The 27,102-nt window shown below is 43.0% G+C and overlaps 1 protein-coding gene across 1 annotated transcript in view; it reads left to right on the top strand.

Annotated features, from left to right (window-relative positions):
- The window catches only part of LOC110528816 (low-density lipoprotein receptor-related protein 1B), a 135,546-nt gene that overhangs the window by 7,950 nt on the left and 100,494 nt on the right, over positions 1-27,102 (top strand). Inside the window, exons 6-25 of the mRNA XM_090240491.1 lie at positions 1,190-1,270; positions 2,598-2,762; positions 3,081-3,266; positions 7,355-7,555; positions 8,324-8,569; positions 9,438-9,635; positions 9,851-10,055; positions 10,220-10,384; positions 10,587-10,831; positions 11,762-11,893; positions 12,152-12,379; positions 12,635-12,809; positions 12,981-13,075; positions 13,274-13,423; positions 15,469-15,609; positions 16,315-16,440; positions 16,680-16,811; positions 16,986-17,120; positions 19,303-19,432; positions 26,166-26,292. Of these exons, the coding sequence (XP_090096617.1) occupies positions 1,190-1,270; positions 2,598-2,762; positions 3,081-3,266; positions 7,355-7,555; positions 8,324-8,569; positions 9,438-9,635; positions 9,851-10,055; positions 10,220-10,384; positions 10,587-10,831; positions 11,762-11,893; positions 12,152-12,379; positions 12,635-12,809; positions 12,981-13,075; positions 13,274-13,423; positions 15,469-15,609; positions 16,315-16,440; positions 16,680-16,811; positions 16,986-17,120; positions 19,303-19,432; positions 26,166-26,292 (3,263 nt within the window). The remainder of the gene's footprint in view (positions 1-1,189; positions 1,271-2,597; positions 2,763-3,080; positions 3,267-7,354; positions 7,556-8,323; positions 8,570-9,437; positions 9,636-9,850; positions 10,056-10,219; positions 10,385-10,586; positions 10,832-11,761; positions 11,894-12,151; positions 12,380-12,634; positions 12,810-12,980; positions 13,076-13,273; positions 13,424-15,468; positions 15,610-16,314; positions 16,441-16,679; positions 16,812-16,985; positions 17,121-19,302; positions 19,433-26,165; positions 26,293-27,102) is intronic.

Genomic DNA, 27,102 nt, shown 5'->3' with positions numbered 1-27,102 from the left:
GTTGAGAGTTAGTACACAAGATGCAATTTTGAAATTTGGTTGTATGCATCAGCAGCTTTTCTCTTGTTATGTCAGTCACTGACAGTCACACAGTTGGCCATGTCGGGCTAATCTTTTTATATTAGCCCCTTGTCGTGATCATGGTCAAATTACAGACCCGGGTACCCCCATGGATTTTGTTAGTCACTCTCACTCAGATATCATATTCAAAACAGGAAACATTTCTCTCCAAACGTATGGTGAAATGTATAGATGTGCAGGAAATTAGCAGTAAATCTGCTGATGCTGTTGATGTAGGCCACGACCAGCCTTTCAACGCATTTCATGGCTACAGATGTGAGTGCTACGGGGTCGTAATCAATTTGGCGTGTTACCTTGGCATTCTTGGGCACAGGGGCTATGGTGATCTGCTTGAAACATGTAGGTATTACAGACTGGGTCAGGGAGAGATTGAAAATGTCAGTGAAGACACAAATGCAAGTTCAAACAGACTCAAAGACAGCCACGACACATGCGCACAAACTCCAAATGACCCTTTCCCCAGGTCAGGTATCCCACAATGTGAATACACCCTCTTCTGGCGAGGATACATCTAAAATGACTGTAAATCACCATCACCACAGAGTTGTTAAACCAAAGTAATGTAATCGGATATCACCTCTCTACACTTGTTTTAGATAAGAGGGAAAAGTAACAGGCAGTCGGACACAGTCTGCAAAACAATCGGCAAGGACAATTTGAACCTTCTGTTACAAAATGTAGCTGTGAATTATACTTTTCTGTTACCTCTGGTGCTACTTAGAAACTGCTTCACAAGTACAAACAGACACAGACAGTGTTCACAGTCATTACAGTTCCTGCCTGGCTTCCTTAAATCTAATTCAAGCCTGCGCTGAAAAACACTTTGCGCACTCCAATTTTTTAAAACTTCAGAATTCAAAGGCAATGCCAACTCACATAACTGTGCCAATGTCTCCTGCATCTAATGTGTAATAATAACAGATGTTCACCCACACTGTTTCAGAGGTTTTAAGTGCATGCATTGTGTAAATTACTGGCCTATGTGATTCTGGACAGTCGTAATTGATCAATTCCTGTCATCAAAAGTGCTTTGTTAGAAAAAAATCCCAAATTGAACCTCTTTGTATTATGACAATAACACCAATTTTTCTTCTTTCTTTCTTACCAGATTTCGCCACATGTGAGCCCCTCACACAGTTCAGCTGTTCCAATGGAAGGTGCGTTAGTGTGAAATGGCACTGTGACTCAGGTGAGTGGCATTTTTCTGTGAACACTCTCTTTTTACAGTTCAATTTTCTACCTCAGTGGGAAAAACTGCCTGATTTTAAATGGCGCCATTACAACAACCAGTGTACTACCAGAATTGGTTGTAATCTGGTTGTAACAGCATCATTTCAACCAGTTTTCCTTACTGGGAAAACGCCATGGGATGGAACTGCACTCTCAGGAAGCAGCTTGCTGGATGATTACATTTCACCTTCTCTGAACCACGCTGTGACTCTCACACTGTTTCTTAATCTCCCTTCTGTCCTCCCCCCCTTCCATCCATTCCCCCTCTCTCCGTTCGTTCTCCCTCTCTACCGTCTGTTCCCCCTCTCTTCCGTCTGTTCCCTCTCTCTTCCGTCCATTCCTCCTCTCTTCCGTCTGTTCCCTCTCTCTTCCGTCCGTTCCCCCTCTCTTCCGTCCGTTCCCTCTCTTCCATCCATTCCCCCTCTCTCCGTTCGTTCTCCCTCTCTTCCGTCCGTTCCCTCTCTCTTCCGTCCGTTCCCCCTCTCTTCTGTCTATTCCCACTCTCTCCGTCCGTTCCCCCTCTTCCGTCTGTTCCCCCTCTCTTCCGTCTGTTCCCTCTCTCTTCCGTCCATTCCCCCTCTCTCCGTTCGTTCTCCCTCTCTTACGTCTGTTCCCCCTCTCTTCCGTCCATTCCCCCTCTCTTCCATCCATTCCCCCTCTCTACGTTCGTTCTCCCTCTCTTCCATCCGTTCCCTCTCTCTTCCGTCCGTTCCCCCTCTCTTCCGTCCGTTCCCCCTCTCTCCGTTCGTTCTCCCTCTCTTCCGTCTGTTCCCCCTCTCTTCCGTCCATTCCCCCTCTCTTCCATCCATTCCCCCTCTCTCCGTTCGTTCTCCCTCTCTTCCGTCCGTTCCCTCTCTCTTCCGTCCGTTCCCCCTCTCTTGTCTATTCCCACTCTCTCCGTCCGTTCCCCCTCTTCCGTCTGTTCCCCCTCTCTTCCGTCTGTTCCCCCTCTCTTCCGTCCGTTCCCTCTCTCTTCTGTCTATTCCCACTCTCTCCGTCTGTTCCCCCTCGTCCATCTGTTCCCCCTCTCTTCCATCTGTTCCCCCTCTCTTCCGTCCGTTCCCTGTCTCTTCCATCCTTCCCCACTCTCTTCCGTCCGTTCCCTGTCTCTTCCATCCTTTCCCCCTCTCTTCCATCCTTTCCCCATCTTTTCTCTTCTCCCCCATATCTTCTCCTTCTCCCCCTCCTTCACCCCTCCTTCCCCCATCTCACCATCCTTTCCCCCTCTCTTCCATCCTTTTCCCATCTCCCCATCCTTTCCCCCTCTCCCTTTCCACCTCACCCAGATGATGACTGTGGGGATGGTAGTGACGAGGTGGGTTGTGTCCATGCCTGTTCCAGTGCCCAATTCCAGTGTGCCAGTGGGAAGTGTATCCCTGACCACTGGGCCTGTGACGGGGACGATGACTGTGGGGACAACAGTGATGAGAACACCACCTGCACTGGGACAGGTGAGGGAAAAACACACTAACTTCTCATTCTTCTATCTGCCTTACGGGAATCACACCCTTCGGATTCAAGTCTTAGATCTGTGAAAGTATAGTGTAGTCAGAGGATATGCTCAATATAGTCTTTGAAATGGGGATGCTATTCATCACACTTCAGGGGATGCGGTTAGGAATGTGGGTTTGAGATGCACAGTATCTGTCCTTGTAAAAATAGCCCTTACCCAAGAAAGAAGTACTTTGTTTGCTGAAGTGCGTAGCCCTACCTGAACTCCGTATTTGTCAATGTATGTTTATCTCTCTGAACCTCTGTCTCTCCTATAGCCTCGGTATCAGCTGATGACTGCAGCGGAGATGAGTTCCATTGCCGGGACGACGGTGGCACCTGTATCCCCGAGCGCTGGAGGTGTGACGGGGACAAGGACTGCGAGGACGGGAGTGACGAGGCAGACTGTGAAGGCACCAGCAGAATGTGTGACCCACACGCAAAGTTCACCTGTCAAACCTCAGGTACGGCACTGAAGCTACTGTGAAATCACTTTAGGAAAGAAATGCTGCGCACTCTGTGGCTCCGATGCAGTGCATACAGTATCATTAAATGCCCATGTTTAGCTGTAGAAAGCTACACTGCTTTCATCAAAGTGTCATCTGGACTGTAGCTACTGTGACCGACACAAAAAGCTCACCTGTAAAACCTCATGTGCTGTAGCTACCTCTCCAGATGTTTTGTGTACCATGTGTACTCTGCATACAGGACTGTACACTATGCCCCCAAAATGAACCCCCGAGCGGCCATGTTTTTAATGTCAACCTCTCAGTTATTACCATAGACATAAATCAAATGAATGTATCTCTGATTGTTACCCTCAAATGGTCTTAATCTGTGTCCTTGGTGTACAGGCACACATTGGGTAAACTGATATAAGCCTACAGGGTTAGAATTCACACACAATGGTGAGGAAAAAGCCAGAGAGCCTTTCAAGTCTTTTATGATACCTGCAGGGCATCTTATAGACGTCTCCACACTTTATCATGTAGCCATGCCAGTAAAATGGGAATAGTTTGGATACTTTATGTGGCCCCTAAAACAGTTCCACATGGTTGTGGTAAATTAAATCGGCCGAGGAGTTGCAGATCTCCCAATGTAAGTTGGTCATATTATTGGGCCAATAGTTCCATGAGGTTGATATATATCATCTGTGCGGTGCACTGCATTATGTATGATTGGTCTTAAAGTGGGGAATTCACACGAGAAAAGCCTCTAGCTTAGTTCACTGATCTCGTGCTGTTAAAAGGCTTAATACACATCATTCACTTACCATGCAAAATTCAGCAAAACGTCATGAGGAGTTTTAAGATTCACAAAAAGCAGGTCTTAACGGTAACACAGTTGATAATGGCAAGGCTTTTGAGAGGGGAAGCACAGCCTATCCAGCCATGAAGCACAGTGCCAATGGAAGAGACATGCCTTTTTGGCCGGTGAATCTCGTATTTCAAATCAAATCAAATCAAATTTTATTTGTCACATACACATGGTTAGCAGATGTTAATGCGAGTGTAGCGAAATGCTTGTGCTTCTAGTTCCGACAATGCAGTAATAACCAACAAGTAATCTAACTAACAATTCCAAAACTACTGTCTTATACACAGTGTAAGGGGATAAAGAATATGTACATAATGATATATGAATGAGTGATGGTACAGAGCAGCATAGGCAGGATACATTAGATGGTATCGAGTACAGTATATACATGAGGTGAGTATGTAAACAAAGTGGCATAGTTAAAGTGGCTAGTGATACATGTATTACATAAGGATGCAGTCGATGATATAGAGTACAGTATATACATATGCATATGAGATGAATAATGTAGGGTAAGTAACATTATATAAGGTAGCATTGTTTAAAGTGGCTAGTGATATATTTACATCATTTCCCATCAATTCCCATTATTAAAGTGGCTGGAGTTGAGTCAGTGACAGTGTCAGTGTGTTGGCAGCAGCCACTCAATGTTAGTGGTGGCTGTTTAACAGTCTGATGGCCTTGAGATAGAAGCTGTTTTTCAGTCTCTCGGTCCCAGCTTTGATGCACCTGTACTGACCTCGCCTTCTGGATGATAGCGGGGTGAACAGGCAGTGGCTCGGGTGGTTGATGTCCTTGATGATCTTTATGGCCTTCCTGTAACATCGGGTGGTGTAGGTGTCCTGGAGGGCAGGTAGTTTGCCCCCGGTGATGCGTTGTGCAGACCTCACTACCCTCAGGAGAGCCTTACGGTTGTGGGCGGAGCAGTTGCCGTACCAGGCGGTGATACAGCCCGCCAGGATGCTCTCGATTGTGCATCTGTAGAAGTTTGTGAGTGCTTTTGGTGACAAACCAAATTTCTTCAGCCTCCTGAGGTTGAAGAGGCGCTGCTGCGCCTTCTTCACGATGCTGTCTGTGTGAGTGGACCAATTCAGTTTGTCTGTGATGTGTATGCCGAGGAACTTAAAACTTGCTACCCTCTCCACTACTGTTCCATCGATGTAGATAGGGGGGTGTTCCCTCTGCTGTTTAGAAACATAAAAAGCAATTGCCCCCCCCCCCCCCCCCCCAATTTAGTTTAATTTGATTCAAGACCAAGCGTAGCCTACCCTCCCCTTAATCTAGGCTGGTTTAAAAGTGGTAGGTGCGTATAATAGGTGCGTATTTTATCCCGGCCGTTATCTAACTAGCTTATGAGTAAAGGGTTGAAATGGTCTACTGAGAGTGCTTGAATGTATTTTGGAGGTTTTTGCCCTCATGCTTTTTCAGCATTCACAATTCACATACCTGCATACTTCATTTTGCTTTTTCAGTTGGCTATCCATCACCATTTTCAAAGAGCGCCTCTCGTCCGAACTATTCAATCCTCCCATAATGCCATATCAACTGCACATTTTTTTTTTGGGGGGGGAGAATCTTCTTTGCACATAAGCCACGATACAATTGACAGGAGCCAAGTATTTTGTATAGACGTGCGAATGTTATGCTTAAAGACATTTAGGCCTACGTGTGCACACGGTACCATGGAACGAGAGAAGCGATTTCTGATATCATGACCCGATCCTATTTAGAAATATTGCTGTTGGTTTAAAAAGCAGATATATTGTTTTTTTGTTTCATTGGATTAAAAACAAAACGCGTTAGAAAGATTCATCGTCCGTGGGTCTATGGAGAGAACGTACATGACCGAGTGCAATGCAATGAAATCTTCCATTTCTGGAGAAGTGCAAAAAGGATCTGTAAGATGGTTCCATGATGTTTCTAAAACGTTACGTTTGCGAGCAGTGTAACAGTGAGTGGACCCCCCCCCCTTCTCTTTATATTGGATCCTGTGAAAAGTTTGGATGTGCGCAAAACCGGCTGTATTACACGTCCACGGGGAGCAATTATGGTGCCTGTAACTGTGTTCAGACTTAGCCTATTTAAAACAGGTTGTTTTGTTTTCATTCAAATTTGATTATGCCCTGTCTTTTCAGTGCTTATTAATAGCCTAGTGAATTGAATCTAGTTTATTGACTACGCTTGGCATGTCCATGTCCAGACTACAACTTACAGTAGGGCTAGCCCCTATATCTGTGTGAATTCTATAGAAAATGTTTAACAGGCTATTTAACGAACTAGGCTATTTCGGAGTCCCGCCAGCGCTAACATTGACCATTGCGGTAGGTTTGTTAAAAAATGTCCCTCAGCGTGGATTCTGAAACAGCTTCATTAGGATGCCCGGTTGGAATCGCATTATTTTGTCAAACACTCCCAAATTAAAGCGAACAGAAAGAACATACCTCCAACAATAGATCAACCCACTGTTGTCTGAATTGAAATAATTGGCAGACTCAGCTCTGATCTGTATTCACTGTGTCTGTCCAGACTAAGCTGACTGCCTTACGCTGAGGCTGACAAAGTATAGCCTTTGAAAATATATATGAGGCACCCCAAATGGAACCCTATTCCCTATACAGTGCACTACTTTTAACCAGAGCCATATGGGCCCTGGTCAAACTAGTCCACCATATAGGGAATAGGGTGCCATTTGGGACAAATAAATAGCCTTTCATTAGGCCTTGTTGCAAGCCACGTAAACAGGATTTATTCCAGGGTTTCCTCATCAATGCCACAGATTAAAGCTGAGGTGGGCTGCCTCTCTGCTAGCACCATACACTTTACTTTCTTCTGATGCCTAAAGCGCTTTTATTCCTCAGCTTTTCAGGATTCCTCAGAGACTGTGCTTTTTACCTCGCTGCTTCCAATAATTGCTTCCTATTTCCTGCAATTGTTTCTAAAAGCTTCTATTTCCAGTCACTTTAGAGGCATTTGACCAACTACCTAGAATCAGCAGAATTGCTTCATTTGATGGTATTGACAGTTTAGGTTTAGGTATCACTATGACCATTTTCTCACCAGTTTATATCTGATAGTTTCTGTTCTCTCCAAGAAAATGGACAATCAATTCTTATTTTTGTACTTACGGTTGAAACGTGGGTTTGTTATCATTCACAATATCTCTTATAAGGACTTTTTTTTTGCAATTATGTCCCTCTCCTCATCACCTGATCTCTCTCCGTTTCTCCCCTCACAGGCAAGTGTATCAGTAAGAGCTGGGTGTGTGACGGGGACTATGACTGTGAGGATCTGTCCGATGAGGAAAGCTGTGAGATGTCGCCATGTAAACCTCCCAGATACCCCTGTGCCAACGACACCTCCGTCTGCCTGCCTCCCGAGAGCATCTGCAACGGGAGATACGACTGCTCTGACCACTCTGACGAGGGACACTTCTGTGGTACTTCTGTTCAGATCACTTCTAACCAATTCTCTTGGTCCTATTTCTCTCACTTGAGTCAATTCTCTCGGTCCCCACTTCAATTAATTATTAAATATCATTCTATTTTTTTTTCACTTCATTCTATATTTTCTTTGTCTTCCTCCTCTAGCCCAACCAGCAAATGTATGTTGACAGACAGTGTTGAGCTGTTGTAAATCAGCAGCAGTGCTTGCTTTGGCATCGTCCATCTGTCCTCGTATTCCCTGCTGAACTCAGGGAGAAACCCGGGGAGAACAAGCTGTTGAGACTGGAGAGGATATAACTCTTGCTGACCAAGATCCTTAGTTTTCTTTGGAAACACTCCAAAGACGGCAGGGAAGAGACAGAGGAGACATATTAATAGTGAAGGGGATTAAGGTTTATAACAGAGACAATCCTTTTGTTTGGACCACATGGGCTAGATGATCGTAGCAGTGGGGTCAGGCTTAGGCAATGGGGTTAGGTCCGATGAACACCTTATGTTCACATGAATGACCTGCCCAGGGATTACCACATGACACTTTGTCCATAGAAAAAAAAGATGCGTGACAGATATGACAGGACAGTTGTGTTCACTTCCTTGTGGGGTATTGAGCCCCTATGTCACTAGTCGACGAGGACGTGCAGAACATCGGTCTCCATCCATCACTGCTCTCTGACTTTCCTTCCATACACCTGTCTGTGTTCTCTGAGTCAGTCTGCTCACCTCTCATCACCTTTCTTTGTCTTCTTCTCTTGCCATGTCAGCCGATTGCATGTTGGGTAACGGCGGCTGTAGCCACCAGTGTGCAGTGGCTCCTGGGAGGGGCGTGGCGTGCTCCTGCCCGCCGGGGCTCAATCTAAGCCCAGACAACAGGACGTGCCAGATCCTGGACTACTGCTCCAGGCACCTCAAGTGCAGCCAAGTGTGTGAGCAGTATAAAGCAACCGTCAAGTGTTCCTGCTACCCAGGCTGGAGGCTGGAACTAGATGGGGACACCTGCCAGAGTACAGGTAGCTGGTGTTAAGCTCTGTGTGACATGGCTGATAAGTCTTTCCGACACATACCTGCGCTCTGTGGAACTGCCCAAGACCGCCCATAGAAACGAGAATTCTGATTCTATTTCTGTGTACCTGTGTGTCTCAGTCAGTAGAGCATGGCGCTTACAAAGCCAATGGTTGTGGGTTTGACCTGCTGGGAGCACCCATAAGTAAAATGTATGCACGCGTGACTGTAAGTCACTTTGGATGAAAAGCGTTTGCTAAATGGCATATATTGTTATATTCTATGGGACAGCCATCCTTACCCTTGTGCCTTAAATCCACATATATAAAGCAATGTGATAGATTGGTTATATTCCTAGCTGTACATTCTATTCCAAATTCTAAAGCAGTTATTTGGGACATTCCATTGATATAGTAGTTAAATACCTTTTGGAAGAATCAGTACCCATTTGAATATTGGCCATTTATACACCTGTGGCTTTATAGGCCTTTTTTTTCTCTTCATCAATGTCTCCCAGTTATATAATGTAACATCTGGTAATTGTATTGAATACGCTCGTTTATTCCCATCTAAAATGCTACACTGTCGGTTGGAGATGAATCCGCCAAAGGTTTCTGTACTCGTTTTATGACAAGATGAGCTAAACGAGATAATGTGATAGGAAAATGAAAGATGACTTCATTAATGAAACGACAATCTATTCCATAATTATTGACTTCAATATAACCTCACTCACAAAATAAACTAACACGAGTTGCTATTCTAGCAGACGAACAGCACCGTTTCTTTTGTGTATCTGCGTGAGAATCTGCATTAGCATGCAATATTTATTATCAAAAATGTATATCTTGACTTATTTCTTGTTTCCTTCCTCAGATCCCTTTGAGGCATTCATCATCTTCTCCATCCGCCATGAGATCAGGAGGATCGATCTCCACAGGCGAGACTACAGCCTTCTAGTTCCTGGTTTGAGGAACACGATCGCCTTAGACTTCCACTTCAATCAGAGTCGACTCTACTGGACCGATGTGGTTGAGGATAAGATATACAGGGGGAAGCTGCTAGACTCTGCTGGTAGGAACACATACACATTTGGTTGGACATTTGTTTTTATTTTTGGTTAAGCTGAGCTGTTGATGTTTAATTGAGGTCATAGGGAAAGTGTTGTATTGGCTATATTTAGTTCTCCTCTCAACTCCTATTCTCCTATTTTACCTGTGTTTCAGCACGTCCTCTTGCCCTCTTATGTGCTAGTGTGTTGGTCCTTTACTGTTATTGGTTCCTTACAGGTGTGACAGGGATTGAAGTGGTGGTCCAACATGGACTTGCTACTCCGGAGGGTCTGGCTGTTGATTGGATAGCAGGGAACCTGTATTGGATCGACAGCAACTTAGATCAGATAGAGGTGGCCAAGCTAAACGGGAATCTCCGGACCACACTGATCGCCGGAGGGATGGAGCACCCACGAGCCATCGCTCTGGATCCTGAGCAGGGGTTAGTTATCTCTGAGTGAGTGAGTGAGTGAGTGAGTACTCTTTAACAAGGATATGCATTTCTTTGATATGAATGACCTCAGGGTGAGGTAGACTTGATTCTGATCAATTCCTTAATCAATTTCACATGGATGACTATTCTTATTTGAGTATTTTGTGGTTTAGAATTATTTTCTGGACAGACTGGGATGCCACCTTCCCTCGGATCGAGGCTGCTTCTATGAGCGGAGGAGGACGCCATGTTGTCTTCAGAGACATGGAGATAGGAGCCTGGCCTAATGGTCTTACTCTGGACCTTATGGAGAAGAGGGTTGTGTGGACTGATGCCAGGTGGGTTATATGCCTGTACCTGTCTATATAGGGTCAATTCCCCATCAATTCTATTTCAATTCAGGTAGTCAACTGAAATTCCAATTTAGATGAGGATTTCAGTTGACTTCCTGAATTGGCTGAATTGAGTTGGAATTCACCCCAACCCTGCTGGTAGAATCAAATGATTCTAATAGACAAACATCTATCTTCATCTCAACAGGTCTGATGCCATATTCTCTGCTCTGTACGATGGGACTGGTGTGATAGAGATTCTGAAGGGACATGAGTACCTGTCACATCCCTTCGCTGTCTGTCTCTACGGAGGTAGTGTCTACTGGACAGACTGGAGGACCAACACTCTGGCTAGGGCTAACAAGTGGACAGGAGCCAATGTGACAGTCATCCAGAAAACCAGCGCCCAGCCATTTGACCTTCAGATATACCACCCCAGCAGACAACCACAAGGTAGGCTACCACACTCTCTCAAACATTAAGATAGCAAGGTTGAAAAGAGAGCGAATGTTTTGAATTAAAGACAACCTTCTCAGCTGGACAGGTTGAAGAGTTTTGTTTTCTTAGATCATAATGAATAACTTGTTGTATGGTTGTGTTTTAAATTTGTTGTTACATCTGTGTCTCACAAAATACTTTTCACTTTCTATGTCCAAAGTTCTCTGAGAGATAAGAAAGTGCCATAGTGTCGCCCTAAAGTGGTGATAAGCCCAGTCATTCTGGACGGAGGCTACTGTTTAGTCTAAATTACACTATAGTGCCTGGAAATACGATGACGTTGCTAAAGTAGTCAAATATTTAGTAGGAAACAACTTTGCCAGCATTATCATGTCGTCAAATTTACTTTAGACATATGGCAAAGTTGTCATTAGCTTGCAAAGTCTGTCAAAAATAGCTATCAATGCTAATGCTAGCTAGCTACATTCTGTTGGCCTCCCCTCAATCTTAACTAGCTAACTAACATTATACAGCATCTAAAGCCAATCTGGCAACTTAAAATGATAACAAAAGATTTCATACTAATTATTTGTCTCCTTTTGAATGTCATTGAATTTCCAAGCCACTGCAATACACTTTGGATGAAATCTTGACGATGCATTGAGTAGAATACTTAGTCAGGCATCAGTCCAAAAAAGAACGTTCAAAACAATATTGTGACTAAACATGCAACCCATGAATTGGTTCATCAGGCTTCATTTTCTATGTCTGGACTTTTGGCAGTAGGGTTCATTTCCAGGACTTCTGCCTTTCACAAATCAAATACGTTTCCTTCCAAGAGTATCCGAATCTTGTATTAAAATAAACCACACTAGTTGATTATTGAAACCACATTTAGTTGATTATTGAACAACTTCCTCTCCTCTCCCCCTCTCTCGACGATAGCCTCAAATCCCTGCGAGGCGAATGGCGGTCGTGGACCCTGCTCCCATCTATGCCTTATCAACTACAACCGCACCGCATCCTGTGCCTGCCCCCACCTCATGAAGATATCTGCAGACAACTTTACTTGCTTCAGTGAGTGAAGCTCACCCCTTCATCCGTTTGTCAGTCAGTCTGTCCTTACTTCAGTCTCTCTGTCCAGCCATCGCGCCATCTATCTATCTAGCCATTCATTCATTCACACAATCCTCCACATTCATACACTATAGTGCAAGTCATTTCAAAACACAGCAGGTTTCTACTGTTTTGAGTTAACACCCGCTTGATTCTGAACTTTGAAAGCAGGCTACACGAAGCACTGTCAACGTCCAGTTTTCTCTTGTCCTTCAACAGCACTGAAGAGATTCCTTCTGTATGTGAGGCGAACCGAGATCCGTGGCGTGGACATTGACAACCCTTACCTGAACCTGATCACAGCCCTGACGGTCCCAGATATAGACGAGGTCACAGCGGTGGACTACGATGCATCAGAGGAACGAATCTACTGGACTGACGTCAAAACACAAACCATCAAACGGTCCTCCATCAACGGAACCACAATAGAGACGATCATATCCGGAGGTAGAGAAAGATGTTCACCTCTGTGTTCTGAAACGTACCGCTTTTCTGACACTTATGTAACTGAACCAAAATGTTTGTTGTAAAATGTTTTCTCGGACTGTTACACTGTTTTGCGTCCTTTTCATAGGTAACCCGTTCTAATTTTCACAGTGCACCTGTCAGGTTGTTCAAGCGATAGACTCCGTACATGACTTTATTGAAGAGATGAGCGTGACCATATTGATGTTGTCTTCTGCATATCATTTTTTTTTGTAGGTATTGTTAATGTTAGAGGGCTGGCCCTGGACTGGCTCTCCAGGAACCTGTATTGGATTAGTTCAGAAAGTGACGAATCACAGATAAACGTGGCGAGGCTAGACGGGTCCCTGAAAACCTCTGTGGTTCACGGGATTGAGAAGCCTAAGTGTCTCACCGTACATCCGTCTAAAGGGTAGGATTCCATTTTTGTATGTACTTTTATACAGTTCAATGTCTGATATTGATTAGGTATAACAAGATATAGTCAAATTAATGCTAGTTGCATGATGTGATAAATTAGGCACTTTTGTGTTGGTGTTCTGTATGCAAAATATTGTTTTCCTATTGAGTTTTTACCTTCCAGGAAAATGTATTGGACAGATGGCAACACAATCAACGTGGCCAACATGGATGGAAGCAATAGCAAGATCATTCAACAGAACCAGAGAGAGCCAGTTGGTAAATGTCACATGTACAATACAAAACATCCACATTTAGTGGCCAGTACCAGTTGTCTTCTGCCATTTTATATTGCATGACAACAGTAGTGCTACTATCTGGTAACAAACGATATTGCAAGATTGAGTGAGACGATTGGTAGAACAGCAACCCAATAATATGCCCGGTCACAACTCTAATCGATGATGTCTCTCCTAGGCCTGTCGATAGACTACACGTCAGACAAGCTGTACTGGATCAGTGGAGGCAACGCCTCCATCAACAGGTGTAGTCTGGACGGTAGTGGTCTGGAAGTGCTGGAGACCATGAAGGAGGAGCTGGTTAAAGTCACGGCTCTAGCTGTTATGGGTGAGTGGCGAGAGTTTAGAGCATGGGCCCGTGTTCATAAAGTGTCTCAGAGTAAAATGTGCTGGTCTAGGATCAGTTTTGCTTGTTTTAGAGAGCATGGTTCTATGGATGAGCACTACTACCCTTTTGTCTTAGAAAGTGCCTGATATAAATATGTTGTGCCCTTCCAGCTCATAAAAGTATTTTCTGCCCAAGTTGTGTTTTGTTTTAAGTACTAGTCCATTGATTTGGGGTTTGTTTTTATCTGGAGTAAAAGGGTTTTTGACAGCGATGAACCTTTGCTGTCTTCTTGCATTTTATTACTTGTCCGTTTCCCCATTTCTGTTTATGTCTGTCTCTGAAACTATTCTAATTCACGTTTAAAATTGCATCCCGTCTGATAAAATGCCTCACCCAGACAGAATACTTTAGGGAAGTTTCTCTGGCTTCAGTGGGACTTGTTTAGCCTCTACAGTGATGGGCGACAGAGCTGCCTCCCGCTACACAAACAGAACACAGTAACCAGGCTTTCTGACTTAGTGATGGGAAACCTGGGCTTTCGATCCGTCCGGCTCACCGACTGTCTGTTCCAGGTTTACTTATAGCTGTAGTGGTGATTGTATAATTTTGTATTGTATTGCGTTTTAATAGTACAGATCATTGAGGGAGAGTTTCTCTCCGCGCTCTACAAGACAGTTGATCATGATGCTATTAACAGGGTGGAATGATTATTTTTTCAAATCGATTAGATGGTTGTATTCATTTGTTTAGTATCGTATTATTTCATATTGTAGTGGTTATTCCCCATGAGTAACCCTACAGGGAGTTAGACAGGGGAGAAACATCATTATGGATGGGCTTCTCACTCTGGTTTTGTTACGATTCCTTAATTTAGAGTATCTCTCTTATCTGCTTGGGATATTGAAATAGCCTCTGGCATATTAAAGTGCTATCTATCTATCTACAGTATGGTCTGCCGTAATTCTGTTGGGAACACTGTTTGATTCTGATGTAATTCACCTGCAGAGGGACTGCTGTTTATATTCATCCTACCTGTGCTTTAACCACAGAGAGACATGTTTTTTAGTTTTTTTTTTAATCTCTGCGGTTTTAACACGCCGTCTTTTTGTATGCTCTCCAATCCTTCCCGTCATTCGAGGAGATTATGTTCTTTGTTGATAGCTGTAGTCCAGCAGGCCAAAAGCCAAGAATGGTCTGGCGTAAACCCACTGTACTGTAGCCCATTCAAGTCTGCAGACAGATTCCCCCCCAAAAAAAAGAAGAAGAAGAGAAAGTTAAGTTCCCTGTCTACAGGCACAGGATTGGTCTTGCTTCAGAGGTTTTCTGACTGCTGAGCCGCTATCCTACGTCCTTTGTGCCGGGCTGACTGTACCTCAGCGTTGCCTGTTTGCTGGAACTGGGCTCATGCATAAACATTCGCCTTTTTTTTCCCGGTCAAGGGTGCAAGTACAGTACACGGGCTTATATTAGAAGAAAAAAATATGTCACATGGCCCAGTTCCTTTGTTTCCTCCCTGGGACCCGTGCCCCTAAGATTTATGGGTAGGGGAATGAACTTAAGATCCTGTCTCTCTGTCTCGTATCACCCGATTCTCCGAGGAAGAAATCTGAAAGTCCTCCTTTACACAGCTCCCTCCTTGCCCCTTCTTTTACGAGCGTCCCAGGAGTCCGCCCCGGCCTACTGTATTCATCAGCGAGGGAATACTGTACAGTGAGAGCTATACATACCTTATGGATTATACAGTATTCTACCGTTCCTAGAATGTATTCAATTCAGTTACAATTGTATGTTACAGTTCCTAGGAAAGCGATCATTCAATGTTGTTATTTGGGTCCAGTGATATTTGTCGTGCTCTGTGAACATGCTGTATAGCCTACTATCGATGAACAAATGGGCCGTTAGCTTTTGATTGAAGGGTCACTCGCAGAGACGGCATAGAACCACTATTGCTACTGCACAGTATTCATGACCTTTTTGAATAGCTCTGATTTATCAATATACTTGTCAATTCAGTCATGAACAATCATTGATTTTTCTGTCTTCAGGTGCCAAGCTGTGGTGGGCTGATGACAGTTTGGCCCAGTTGGGGACCGTCAGTAAGAGAGGTGGGCTGGACATGGTGGTTTTACGCAACAAGACCACGGGGATTGTTCACATGAAGGTGTATGACGAGGACAGCCAGACAGGTAAAGAGTATGACTGCTAACTCAATGCTTTCACTCAGACGATGTTCGACCTCCTTTTAAAGCTTTGTTGTAGGCTTTTGACTTGAAATTGCTAAGTGTTTTTGATCCTCTCTTGAGAATGCACCGACATTTTTCTTTAATCCTATTGGCCCAAAAATAATGGTTCTTCATTGAGACACAGCTTTATTGAAATTCCACGTAGCAGTTTTGTGAGTCATTGGCAGTATCATCCATTTCATTGACATGTCCAATATCAGGATTGCTCTCAATCTCTGTTAGTATTAAAAATGGCAATTAAGGTGTCTTAAAAATATAAATCTTTCAACTTCCTCCTCAAACTTCCTCTGACCGATTAGCTACTTCATTTATCTTTTTGACACCGACCACATGGGAGTATGGCCATGTCTCATTAGTCTTCTCTCTCTCCCCTTCTCCTTCCTCTCTCTCTCTCTTTCTGTCTCTCTCGCTCTCGTCCTCTCTCTCTCTCACACACTGGAAGTACTGTAATCTCATGAAAATAACTGGAACGTAATGCAATGCAGATGTACTCTGCCTAACTCTGCCCCCCCCCCCATAATGCTCAGTTAAATAATACGCATGCTGTCCTACTGTGTCATCACTGTGTTGCTTCCTGAATGAATACACAAGCAACAATGACCATGCCTAGGTGTTAAATTTACAGTGTAATGTTCCACTGCTGTGCAGGGAGGAATCTCTGTCAGGACAACAATGGTGGCTGCTCTCAGCTTTGCTTCCCAACATCAGAGAGCACACGGAGTTGTTCCTGTGCCGTGGGCTACAACCTCCACTTCGATCGCATGTCATGTGAAGGTACTGTACCCGCTTCTCGTGGGACCACACTGAACAGGGAACACAACATATGAAAACCGACATATGAAAACATATGATCTGAATCTGATTTTGACATCTGCCGTTGTCTATGAGTGTTGCTTTGTTGTGTTTGAAGGACTAGGGTCTTTCCTGATGTGATGTGAAGGTTAGAATCACATTTTACATGTACAGTAAATGCCATATAGTTGATTGGGTTGGCTTTGTGTTTGAACTTGAAGGCATTGGGTCTTTCCTGATGTACTCAGTTCATGAGGGCATCAGGGGGATATCCCTGGATCCCAGTGATAGCAGTGAAGCCTTGATGCCGGTGACCGGCTCAGTGATGGCTGTGGGGATTGACTTCCATGCTGGTGAGTGTATTGGCATTGTTTTTTTAGTGATTATTTTGACTATTCTTCATGCTTCGGATTGCAAATGAATCATTATCATTTCAATGTTTTAATTGTTATTTTTAATTATAGTTTGTAGAAAACAAATGAACGGAAGAACATTAATCCTTTTCAATTAATTGATTTCCCTAATAGGAAATGACACGTTATATTGGACAGACGTGGGCTTGAACAGAATATCCAGAGCCAAGCGAGATCAGACGTGGAGAGAGGACATTGTCACTAGTGGTATCGGCCGCGTGGAGGGGATTGCAGTGGACTGGATTGCAGGTAAGTAGCCGAGCTCTCAAAGTTAACCTTTACTTAAGAGAATACAATGTCAAGTGCAAAGGAGGACATACAAGTACCGTTGCAGTCAAATACAGCGCCTCCGGAAAGTATTCAGACCCCTTGACATTTTCTACATTTTTGTCAAGTTACGGCCTTATTCTAAAATTGATTAAATTGTTTTTTCCCCTCATCAATCTACACACAATACCCCCATAATGACAAAGCCAAAACAGGTTTTAGACATTTTTGCTAATGTATTGAAAATAAACAACTGAAATATTACATTTACATAAGTATTCAGACCCTTTACTCAGTACTTTGTTGAAGCACCTTTGGCAGTGATTACAGCCTTGAGTCTTCTAGGGTATGACACTACAAGCTTGGCACATTTGGGGTGTTTATCCCATTGTTCTCTGCATATCCTCTCAAGCTCTGTCAGGTTGGATGGGGAGCGTCGCTGCACAGCTATTTTCAGGTCTCTCCAGAGATGTTCGATCGGGTTCAGGTCCGGGCTCTGGCTGGGCCACTCAAGTCCATTCAGAGACTTGTCCCTACGCTATTCCTGCATTGTCTTGGCTGTGTGCTTAGAGTCGTTGTCTTGTTGGAAGGTGTGTGCTTAGAGTCGTTGTCTTGTTGGAAGGTGAAACTTCACCCCGGTCTGAGGTCGTGAGCTCTGTGGAGCATGTTGTCATCAAGGATATCTCTGTACTTTTCCCCGTTCATCTTTGCCTCGATCCTTACTAGTCTCCCAGTCCCTGCCGCTGAAAAACATCCTCACATCATGATGGTACCACCACCATGCTTCACCGTAGGGATGGTACCAGGTTTCCTCCAGATGTCACGCTTGGCATTAATGCAAAGAGTTCAATCATGGTTTCATCAAACCAGAATCTTGTTTCTCATGGTTTAAGAGGCTTTAGGTGCCTGTTGGCAAACTCCAAGTGGGCTGTCATGTGCCTTTTACTGAGGAGTGGCTTCCGTCTGGTCAGTCTAGCATAAAGCCCTGATTGGTGGAGTGCTGCAGAGATGGTTGTCCTTCTGGAACTCTAGAGCTCTGTCAGAGTGACCATCGGGTTCTTGGTCACCTCCCTGACCAAGGCCCTTCTGCAGATTGCTCAGGTTGGCTGGGCGGCCAGCTCTAGGAAGAGTCTTGGGGGTTCCAAGAATTGTGTTCTTGGGGACCTTCAATGCTTTAGATTTTTTTTTGGTACCCTTCCCCATATCTGTGCCTCAACACAATCCTGTCTCGGAGCTCTAAGGACAATTTCTTCGACCTCATGGCTTGGTTTTTTGCTCTGACATGGTGTCAACTGTAGGACCTTATATAGACAGGTGTGTGCCTTTCCAAATCATGTCCAATCAATTGATTTTACCACAGGTGGACTCCAATCAAGAAACATCTCAAGGATGATTCATGGAAACAGGATGCACCTGAGCTCAATTTCGAGTCTCATAGCAAAGGGTCTGAAGACTTACGTAAATAAGTTATTATTATATATATATTTTTATCAGCAAAAATGTCTAAAACCTGTTTTTGCTTTGTCACTATGGGGTATTATATATATGTAGATTATTCAGGATTTTTTTTGTCCATTTTAGAATAATGCTGTAAAGTAACAAAATGTGGGAAAAGTAAAGGGATCTGAATACTTTCCGAAGGCACCCATGCACGATTCACTATTTCTTCTAAAATAAGTTGAAGAAAAAAAAAAAAAAAAAAATATATATATATATATATATATATATATATATATATATATATATATATAAAAAGTTTTTCACACATATATTTGTTTGATTTACAACCGCACAGGACCAAGAAAAAAAAATCAAAATTATATTTTTCGCTTCAAAGTATAAAACAAATTGCCTGAACTAAATTATACAGAATTGAAATTAATTTGGTTGGAGGCAGGTGATTCTCATTTACAGTGCAACATCTTACTGGTAAAAATATCAGTTCAACCATAAAAAAAGAGAAAACAGAACATTCTGCTCCATTGCGCTCCATTGTAAAGTGCAAGTGTGCCAATATATTTGACTTCAACTGTAGGACACACAGAGAGACAAGAGCCAGAGGACATACTTCTCAAGTAAAGACATACATAAAATGTAATGAATTGACTGACTTGTAATGCAATGGTTGAACACTGTACAAAGTCATGTTTGTGTTGTTTACTAGGTAATATCTATTGGACGGACCATGGCTTCAACATCATCGAGGTTGCTCGACTCAGTGGCTTGTACCGAGCCGTGGTGATAGCTGAAGGACTTGACCAGCCCAAAGCCATTGCTGTGCACCCGGTGAAAGGGTGTGTACAGTTTTTCATTTCAGTCAACACTTTGAAGTCCACCTGCTTGGTATGTAATGAACACATCCTATCTACATAACGTATTCCCTAGAAATGACCACCAAATAACCAATGTTTTAATTCAATTTGATAGCCAGTGGTAATGAACGTCATAAAACGATCTTTGCGAGGTTATATAGTAGAATTATATAATTACAGTGCTGTTAGAAAGTATTTACACCCCTTGATTTTTTCCACATTGTGTCAGAATCCAAGGGACGGCCGACTCAGGTCTACTGGCCGTCTCTCTCTCGGGGGTAAACCCTTGTGTCCCCTGGCATACTGGCCTTTTCTATGAAGTTTTTTCTGTCGGTTACTTTAATTATATTTTAATACTATAGAATTTGTATGCATTCACAAATGTCGACTGCACGATCAAGTTGGGGTTTTATGTCATGTTTTTATTTTATGCGTCTGTCTCAACAGTATTTCTATCTCAGCTCTGTGCAAAGTGTTTTCAAATCTCAGGCTCTTGGATATATTTCCATCTCAAGCTAACTCATGGATAGACTAACCTGTTCCCCCGCACATTGACTCTGTACCGGTACCCCCTGTATATAGCCTCCACATTGACTCTGTACCGGTACCCCCTGTATATAGCCTCCACATTGACTCTGTACCGGTACCCCCTGTATATAGCCTCCACATTGACTCTGTACCGGTATCCCCTGTATAAAGCCTCCACATTGACTCTGTACCGGTACCCCCTGTATATAGCCTCCACATTGACTCTGTACCGGTACCCCCTGTATATAGCCTCCACATTGACTCTGTACCGGTACACCCTGTATATAGCCTCCACATTGACTCTGTACCGGTACCCCCTGTATATAGCCTCCACATTGACTCTGTACCGGTATCCCCTGTATAAAGCCTCCACATTGACTCTGTACCAGTACCCCCTGTATATAGCCTCCACATTGACTCTGTACCGGTACCCCCTGTATATAGCCTCCACATTGACTCTGTACCGGTACACCCTGTATATGGCCTCCACATTGACTCTGTACCGGTACACCCTGTATATAGCCTCTACATTGACTCTGTACCGGTACACCCTGTATATGGCCTCGCTACTGTTATTTTACTGCTGCTCTTTAACTATTTCTTATTTTTTACTTAACATTAATTTTTGTTAAACCTGCATTGTTGGTTAAGGGCTTGAAAGTAAGCAGTTCACTGTAAGGTCTACACCTGTTGTATTGAGGGCATGTAACAAATATAATTTGACTTGATTAGTCTTAACTAGCAGAGCTATTTGAAAGCCACTGATATCAATAGAGTTCAGAACACGTTTTATAAGATACTAGCCTACTCCTGTGCCCCAAACAAAACCAAAGGTGCTATGATTGTACTGAAGAGGAATATTAATCTTAATATGAAGGTGGGGGTCTCTGGGGGAGACACTGATAGACATAATTGTTATACCTCGGTTACTATTAATGGCACTACATTATGTTTGTCCTCCATGTATGCACCAAATGCTTTTGATAAATAATTTTTTGAAGACCTGAAGCTTAACTTGTTAGACTTCCCAGACTCAGTGACCATCCTTGGTGTAATGAACCCGATGGGTGACAGAGAGCTGGTTTCAAGCGCAGGGCGCAGCAGGTGTTTATTGTAAAGGACCACAGGAGGAGGCAGGTAGCTGGGTCCAGGGGCAGGCAGAAGGTCATACACAGGGGGTCCAAAAAGGCAACAGTACAGGCAGGGAAAAACCTAGTAACGTCGTCCGGGAGATCAGGCAAAAGGTAGATAACAGGAAATCCGATAGGCTTACAGACAGGGAATAGGCAAAAGGTGTCGTTAGTGAGGCAGGCCAATACTATCATACACGGGATGATTACGGTACGGGAAAAACAGCACTCTGAATAGAAGAGTGTAACAAAACAAACAATACCTCACAGTGATGGTGTGCAAAGACTGAACTAAATAGTGTGTGATAATGACATGCAGGTGTGTGAACAGGTGATTAGAATTCAGGTGATTGGGATCTGGAAAGTGAGCTGCGTTCAGGGGATCTACGTGTTTGAGAGTGAGCTGGAAAGTGAGCTGGAGAGTGAGCTGCGTTCAGGTGATTTACGAGTTTGAGAGTGTGAGTTGGGCGCAGACGTTACACTTGGGGGAGATTTTAACTTGACTCTAGATCCTACAATTAATACCACCAGTGATATCCTCTTGGCACTCCGGGCACCTTCCAATTATATTAAACATATATTGAACATTGTGGATGCCTGGCGCCTAACAAATCCTAGTATTAGAGATGATCTTATTTTCTGCCCCATCATCAGTCTTTCTCACAAATTGATTGTCTTCACCTCCCCTGTTTCTCTGAAATGTACATCCCCATGCAGAGATTTGAACTATGCTGTTATCTGACCATTCTCCATTATTGATTTATTTTGAGATTTCTCCAGGATTCACAGGTTTTAAGAAATGGCGTTTCAATGTTTTTCTTTTGCCGGATAGGGAAATCTCAAACTACATTTTTGATATCTTACAAAGTGGGATTAAAATGGATTTAATTATAATTTTGGGAGGGAAGAATTTTTTTTTTTTTTACGTTTATGAAAATCATGAATAATAAAACACTAATATAGAGTGCATTCGGAAAGTATTCACTTTACAGACCTTTTCTAAAATTGATTAAATTAACTTTTCCCTCATCAATCTACGCATGATATCCCATAATGACTCATTGAAACAGGTTTTCTTTAAATTGTTGCATTTATAAAATAAAACCCCCCAGAAATACTTGTTTTACATGAGTATTCAGACCCTTTGCTATGAGACTTAAAATTGAGCTCAGGTGCATCCTGTTTCCATTGATCATCCTTGGAGATGTTTCTACAACATGATTGGAGTCCATCTGTGGTAAATTCAATTGATTGGACATGATTTGGAAAGGCACACAGCTGTCTATTTAAGGTCGAAGGAATTGTCCGTAGCGCTCCGAGACAGGATTGTGTCGAGGCACAGATCTGGGGAAGGGTACCAAAACATTTCTGATCCATTGAGGGTCCCCCATTGAGGGTCCCCAACAACACAGTGGCTTCCATCATTCTTAAATAGAAGAAGTTTGGAAGCACCAAGACTCGTCCTAGAGCTCGCCGCCCAGCTAAACAGAAATCGGGGTAGAAGGGCCTTGGTAAGGGAGGTGACCAAGAACCCAATGGTCACTCTGACAGAGCTCCAGAGTTCCACTGTGGAGATGGGAGAACCTTCCAGAAGGACAGCCATCTCTGCAGCTCTCCACAAATCAGGCCTTTATGGTAAAGTGACCGGACGGAAGCCACTCCTCATTAAAATGCACATGACAGCCCGCTTGGTGTTTGCCAAAAGGCACCTAAAGGACTTTTAGACCTTGAGAAACTAGATTCTCTGGTCTGATGAAACCAAGATTGAACTCTTTAGTCAGAATGCCAAGCATCACATCTGGAGGAAACCTGGCACCATCCTTACGGTCAGGCATGGTAGTGGCAGCATCATGCTGTGGGAATGTTTTTCAGCGGCAGGGACTGGGAGACTCGTCAAGATCGAGGAAAATATGAACAGAGCAGATCCTTGATGAAAATCTGCTCCAGGGCGCTCAGGACCTCAGACTGGGGCAAAGGTTCACATAGCCAAGACAAGGCAGGAGTGGCTTCGGGACAAGTCTCTGAATGTCTTTGAGTGGCCCAGCCAGAGCTTGGACTTGAACTCGATCGAACATCACTGGAGAGATCTGAAAATAGCTGTGCAGTGACACTCCCCATCCAACCTGACAGAGCTTGAGAGGATCTGCAGAGAAGAATGGGAGAAACTCCCCAAATACAGGTGTGCCATGCTTGTAGTGTGTCACGTTCATTGTAAGAAGGAGACCAAGGTGCAGCGTGGGTTGGGTACATTCTTCTTTATTATAAGAACGAACACTGAACAAACTAACAAACTAACAAAATAACAAAACGAATCGTGAAGCTAATATGAGTAGTGCAGACAGGCAACTAAACATAGAACAAGAACCCACAAACACAAAAGGGAAAATGGCCACCTAAATACAATCCCCAATCAGAGACATCAGAACACCATATACATATACAGTGGGGCAAAAAAGTATTTAGTCAGCCACCAATTGTGCAAGTTCTCCCACTTAAAAATATGAGAGAGGCCTGTAATTTTCATCATAGGTACACTTCAACTATGACAGACAAAATGAGAAAATAACATCCAGAAAATCACATTGTAGGATTTTTAATGAATTTATTTGCAAATTATGGTGGAAAATAAGTATTTGGTCACATACAAACAAGCAAGATGTCTGGCTCTCACAGACCTGTAACTTCTTCTTTAAGAGGCTCCTCTGTCCTCCACTTGTTACCTGTATTAATCCAATTTAATTCAACTGTAACTAGGCCACTCAGGAACATTCAATGTCATCTTGGTAAGAAATTACACTGTAGATTTTCACCTTGTGCTTTAGGTTATTGTCCTCCTGAAAGATTAATTCATCTCCCAGTGTCTGTTGGAAAGAAGAGTGAACCAGGTTTTTCTCTAGGATTTTGCCTGTGCTTAGCTGTAATTCCGTGTATTTTTATCCAAGAAAACTCCTTACCGATGACAAGCATACCCATAACATGATGCAGCCACCAACATGCTGGAAAATATGAAGATTGCTACTCAGTGACATCTTTTGTTGGATTTGTCCCAAAATAACGCGTTGTATTCAGTATTACTTATTAAGTGCCTTGTTGCAAACATGATGCATGTTTTGGAATATTTGTATTTTGTACAGGCTTCCTTCTTTTCATTCTGTCATTTAGGGTAGTATTGTGGAGTAACTACATTGTTGTTGATCCGTCCTCAGTTTTCTCATATCACAAACTCTGTAACTGTGTTAAAATTACCATTGGCCTTGTAGTGAAATCGCTGAGCAGTTTCCTTCCTCTCCGGCAACTGTGTTAGGAAGGACGCCTGTATCTTTGTAGGGACTGGGTGTATTGATACACCATCCAAAGCCTAATTAATAACTTTACCATGCTCAAATGGATATTCAGCGTATCCTCTTTATATTTTTACATCTAAGGGCGGCAGGTAGCCAAGTGGTTAGAGCATTGGTCCAGTAACGAAAGGTTGCTGGATCGAATCCCTGAGCTGACAGGGTGAAAATCTGTCGTTCTGCACCTGAACAAGGCAGTTAACCCACTATTGTAAATAATAATTTGTTCTTAACTGACTTGCCTATTTAAATAAAGGTTTAAAAAATCTTCAAATTATTTTCTTTGCAAGGAATTGAAATACTTCCCTGGTCTTTGTGCTTGAAATTCACTCCTTGATTGAGGGACTTTACAGCTATTTGTATGTGTGAGGTACAGAGATGGGGCAGTCATTAAATATCATGTTAACCACTATTATTGAACACAGAATCAGTCCATGCAACTTATGTGACTCGTTAAGCACATATTTACTCGTGGACTTATTTAGGCTTGCCATAACAAAGGGGTTGAATTATTATTGACTCATGATATTTCAGATTTACATTTTTCATTAATTTCAAAACATTTCAACAACAGAATATTCCGCTTTGACGTTATGGGGTATTGTTGTGTAGATCAGTGACAAAAAAATATCAATTTAATCCATTTTAAATTCAGGCTGTAACACAACAGAATGTACATACAACATCAAGCAATTACCAGCCAATAAAATCTAAACTCTCCACCCTTCATCCAAAGCAAACTATAAAGTTGAAATACAGTATTTCCCCACTCTCTGCATTCATAACTGATTACACTGTCTCACATGTTCAGCTTCTCAATCATTAATAACAGGGAAAGAAAGGGTCCATTTTCCCACATCAGCTTAGACTGCAGGGCACTTTCCTATTGATTCCACCCCTGATGAGAGATGCTAATGAACCAGGATAAGCAGCTGAGGAGAATAGAGATGAGTCTACTGGCACTGAGTGGGTCTACTGTCACAGCTTGTGCCTCACCTGCGCCGGGCTAATTAATGTTGTCTCCCTCTAACCCCTATTATTCATAGCATTGTATGCATGCATTACCCGGAGATCTCGTGTAGAGAGCGATAACTTTATGTGGCAATCACGCTGATTGCTTAAATTAAAGCCAATATAGAAATATGTCAACAACTGGCCCCCTATGGATATTAGAGTTTGTGTGAGGGGATTTGGAGCCAGAGCATACTGTCATGTTATTTTTCATTATTTATAATTGGTGCGTTCACAGTTAGTATGTCATAACCGTTGGAACATTGATCAGCTGCTTGCCTCACTATTAGTATTATGAAAGGGAGTTTGAACATGTCTACTCCACTGTCTATCCATACCAGCATGGAGTTCAAGCCTCCTTGAATTATGCATCGATACCGTTATGGCCCTGCGATTTCTTTGCAAGCTCTGTGCCGTGTACATGTTTGTTACTGACGTGCTGCTTATAGTATTGATGTCATTTTCGTCATGTGCCTGTGTGTCTAATACTGATGTGTTGATGCTGCTGACTTGGTCCAGTTCCCTCTTGAAAAATACATCTTTATCGCAACTAGACCCAAAGAAAAATGGTCTACCGATTATGAACAATACACGTTAGATCAACCCAAAGCATTTCCTGTCAGTGTAAGAGGTGACTGTAAAGTATGAGCATTGTTTGGTGGTGGTGGCTGTGGACTCTTCTTACCCTTCTGTTGTCCTCTTGGCCAGGTTTCTGTTCTGGACAGAATGGGGACAAAGCCCCTGCATCGGTCGGGCCCGGCTGGACGGATCAGACCAAGTTATTCTGGTCAACTCTGGAATAGCATGGCCCAACGGGATCTCCATAGACTATGAGGTATATTTAAGCAATAAACCCAGAGGGTGTTTTGTACATGGCCAATATACAGCTAAGGGCTGTTCTTAGGCGAGGCGCAACGCAGAGTACCTGGATACAGACCATAGTCGTGGTACACCACAACCCTCCCGATCTGCCTTATTGCTTTTTAGAAACTGCTTACCAACGTAATTAGAACTGTGAACAGTCATTTTTTGTCATACCCGTGGTATACGGTCTGATATACCACGACTGTCAGCCAATCAACATTCAGGGTTCGAACCACCCAGTTTATAAAATATAATAATGAATGCCATTTAGCAGATGCTTTCATCCAAAACAGCTTATAAACATTCATCTCCAAAAGTTATTTGGCACCCTTGCTAAAGATTAGCAAAAAAAGACTATGAAATAAATCAAACACAAATACCGAGCTATGTTATATGGTATTATTTTGATTTTATTATTAGATTATTTCAAAGTAATACAATTGCCAAAATAGATTTTGTTGAACAAGTTCAAAAAGAAATAATCTCAAAAAGACCGGCGTCAAAGTTATTGGCAATCAGTGGGTGCAGGCATTGTATTATTTGTGACCCGAGAGGGAATCAAATCCATGGCGTTGATGTTGCTAGCTCCACACTCTTACCCACTGAGCCAAGCAGGAGGACCAGGTGTTTTTGTCCCCCAGAGTGCACACACAGCACTTTAGCCTCCCTCTGATCTTCCTGGCTGAAGTGGCATTACACTCTGCTTTGTGTTATCTTTTTTTATAATGATACTCTTCCCACCATCATATACCTGAAGTTTATTTTCTCAACATTGTATTCT

This window comes from Oncorhynchus mykiss, chromosome 7 (genome assembly GCF_057628025.1).
Source record: "Oncorhynchus mykiss isolate SJ-2025 chromosome 7, ASM5762802v1, whole genome shotgun sequence".
Lineage (NCBI taxonomy): Eukaryota > Metazoa > Chordata > Actinopteri > Salmoniformes > Salmonidae > Oncorhynchus > Oncorhynchus mykiss.
The sequence above is the reverse complement of the archived record's forward strand: the minus strand, read 5'-3'. Positions and strand labels throughout refer to the sequence as shown.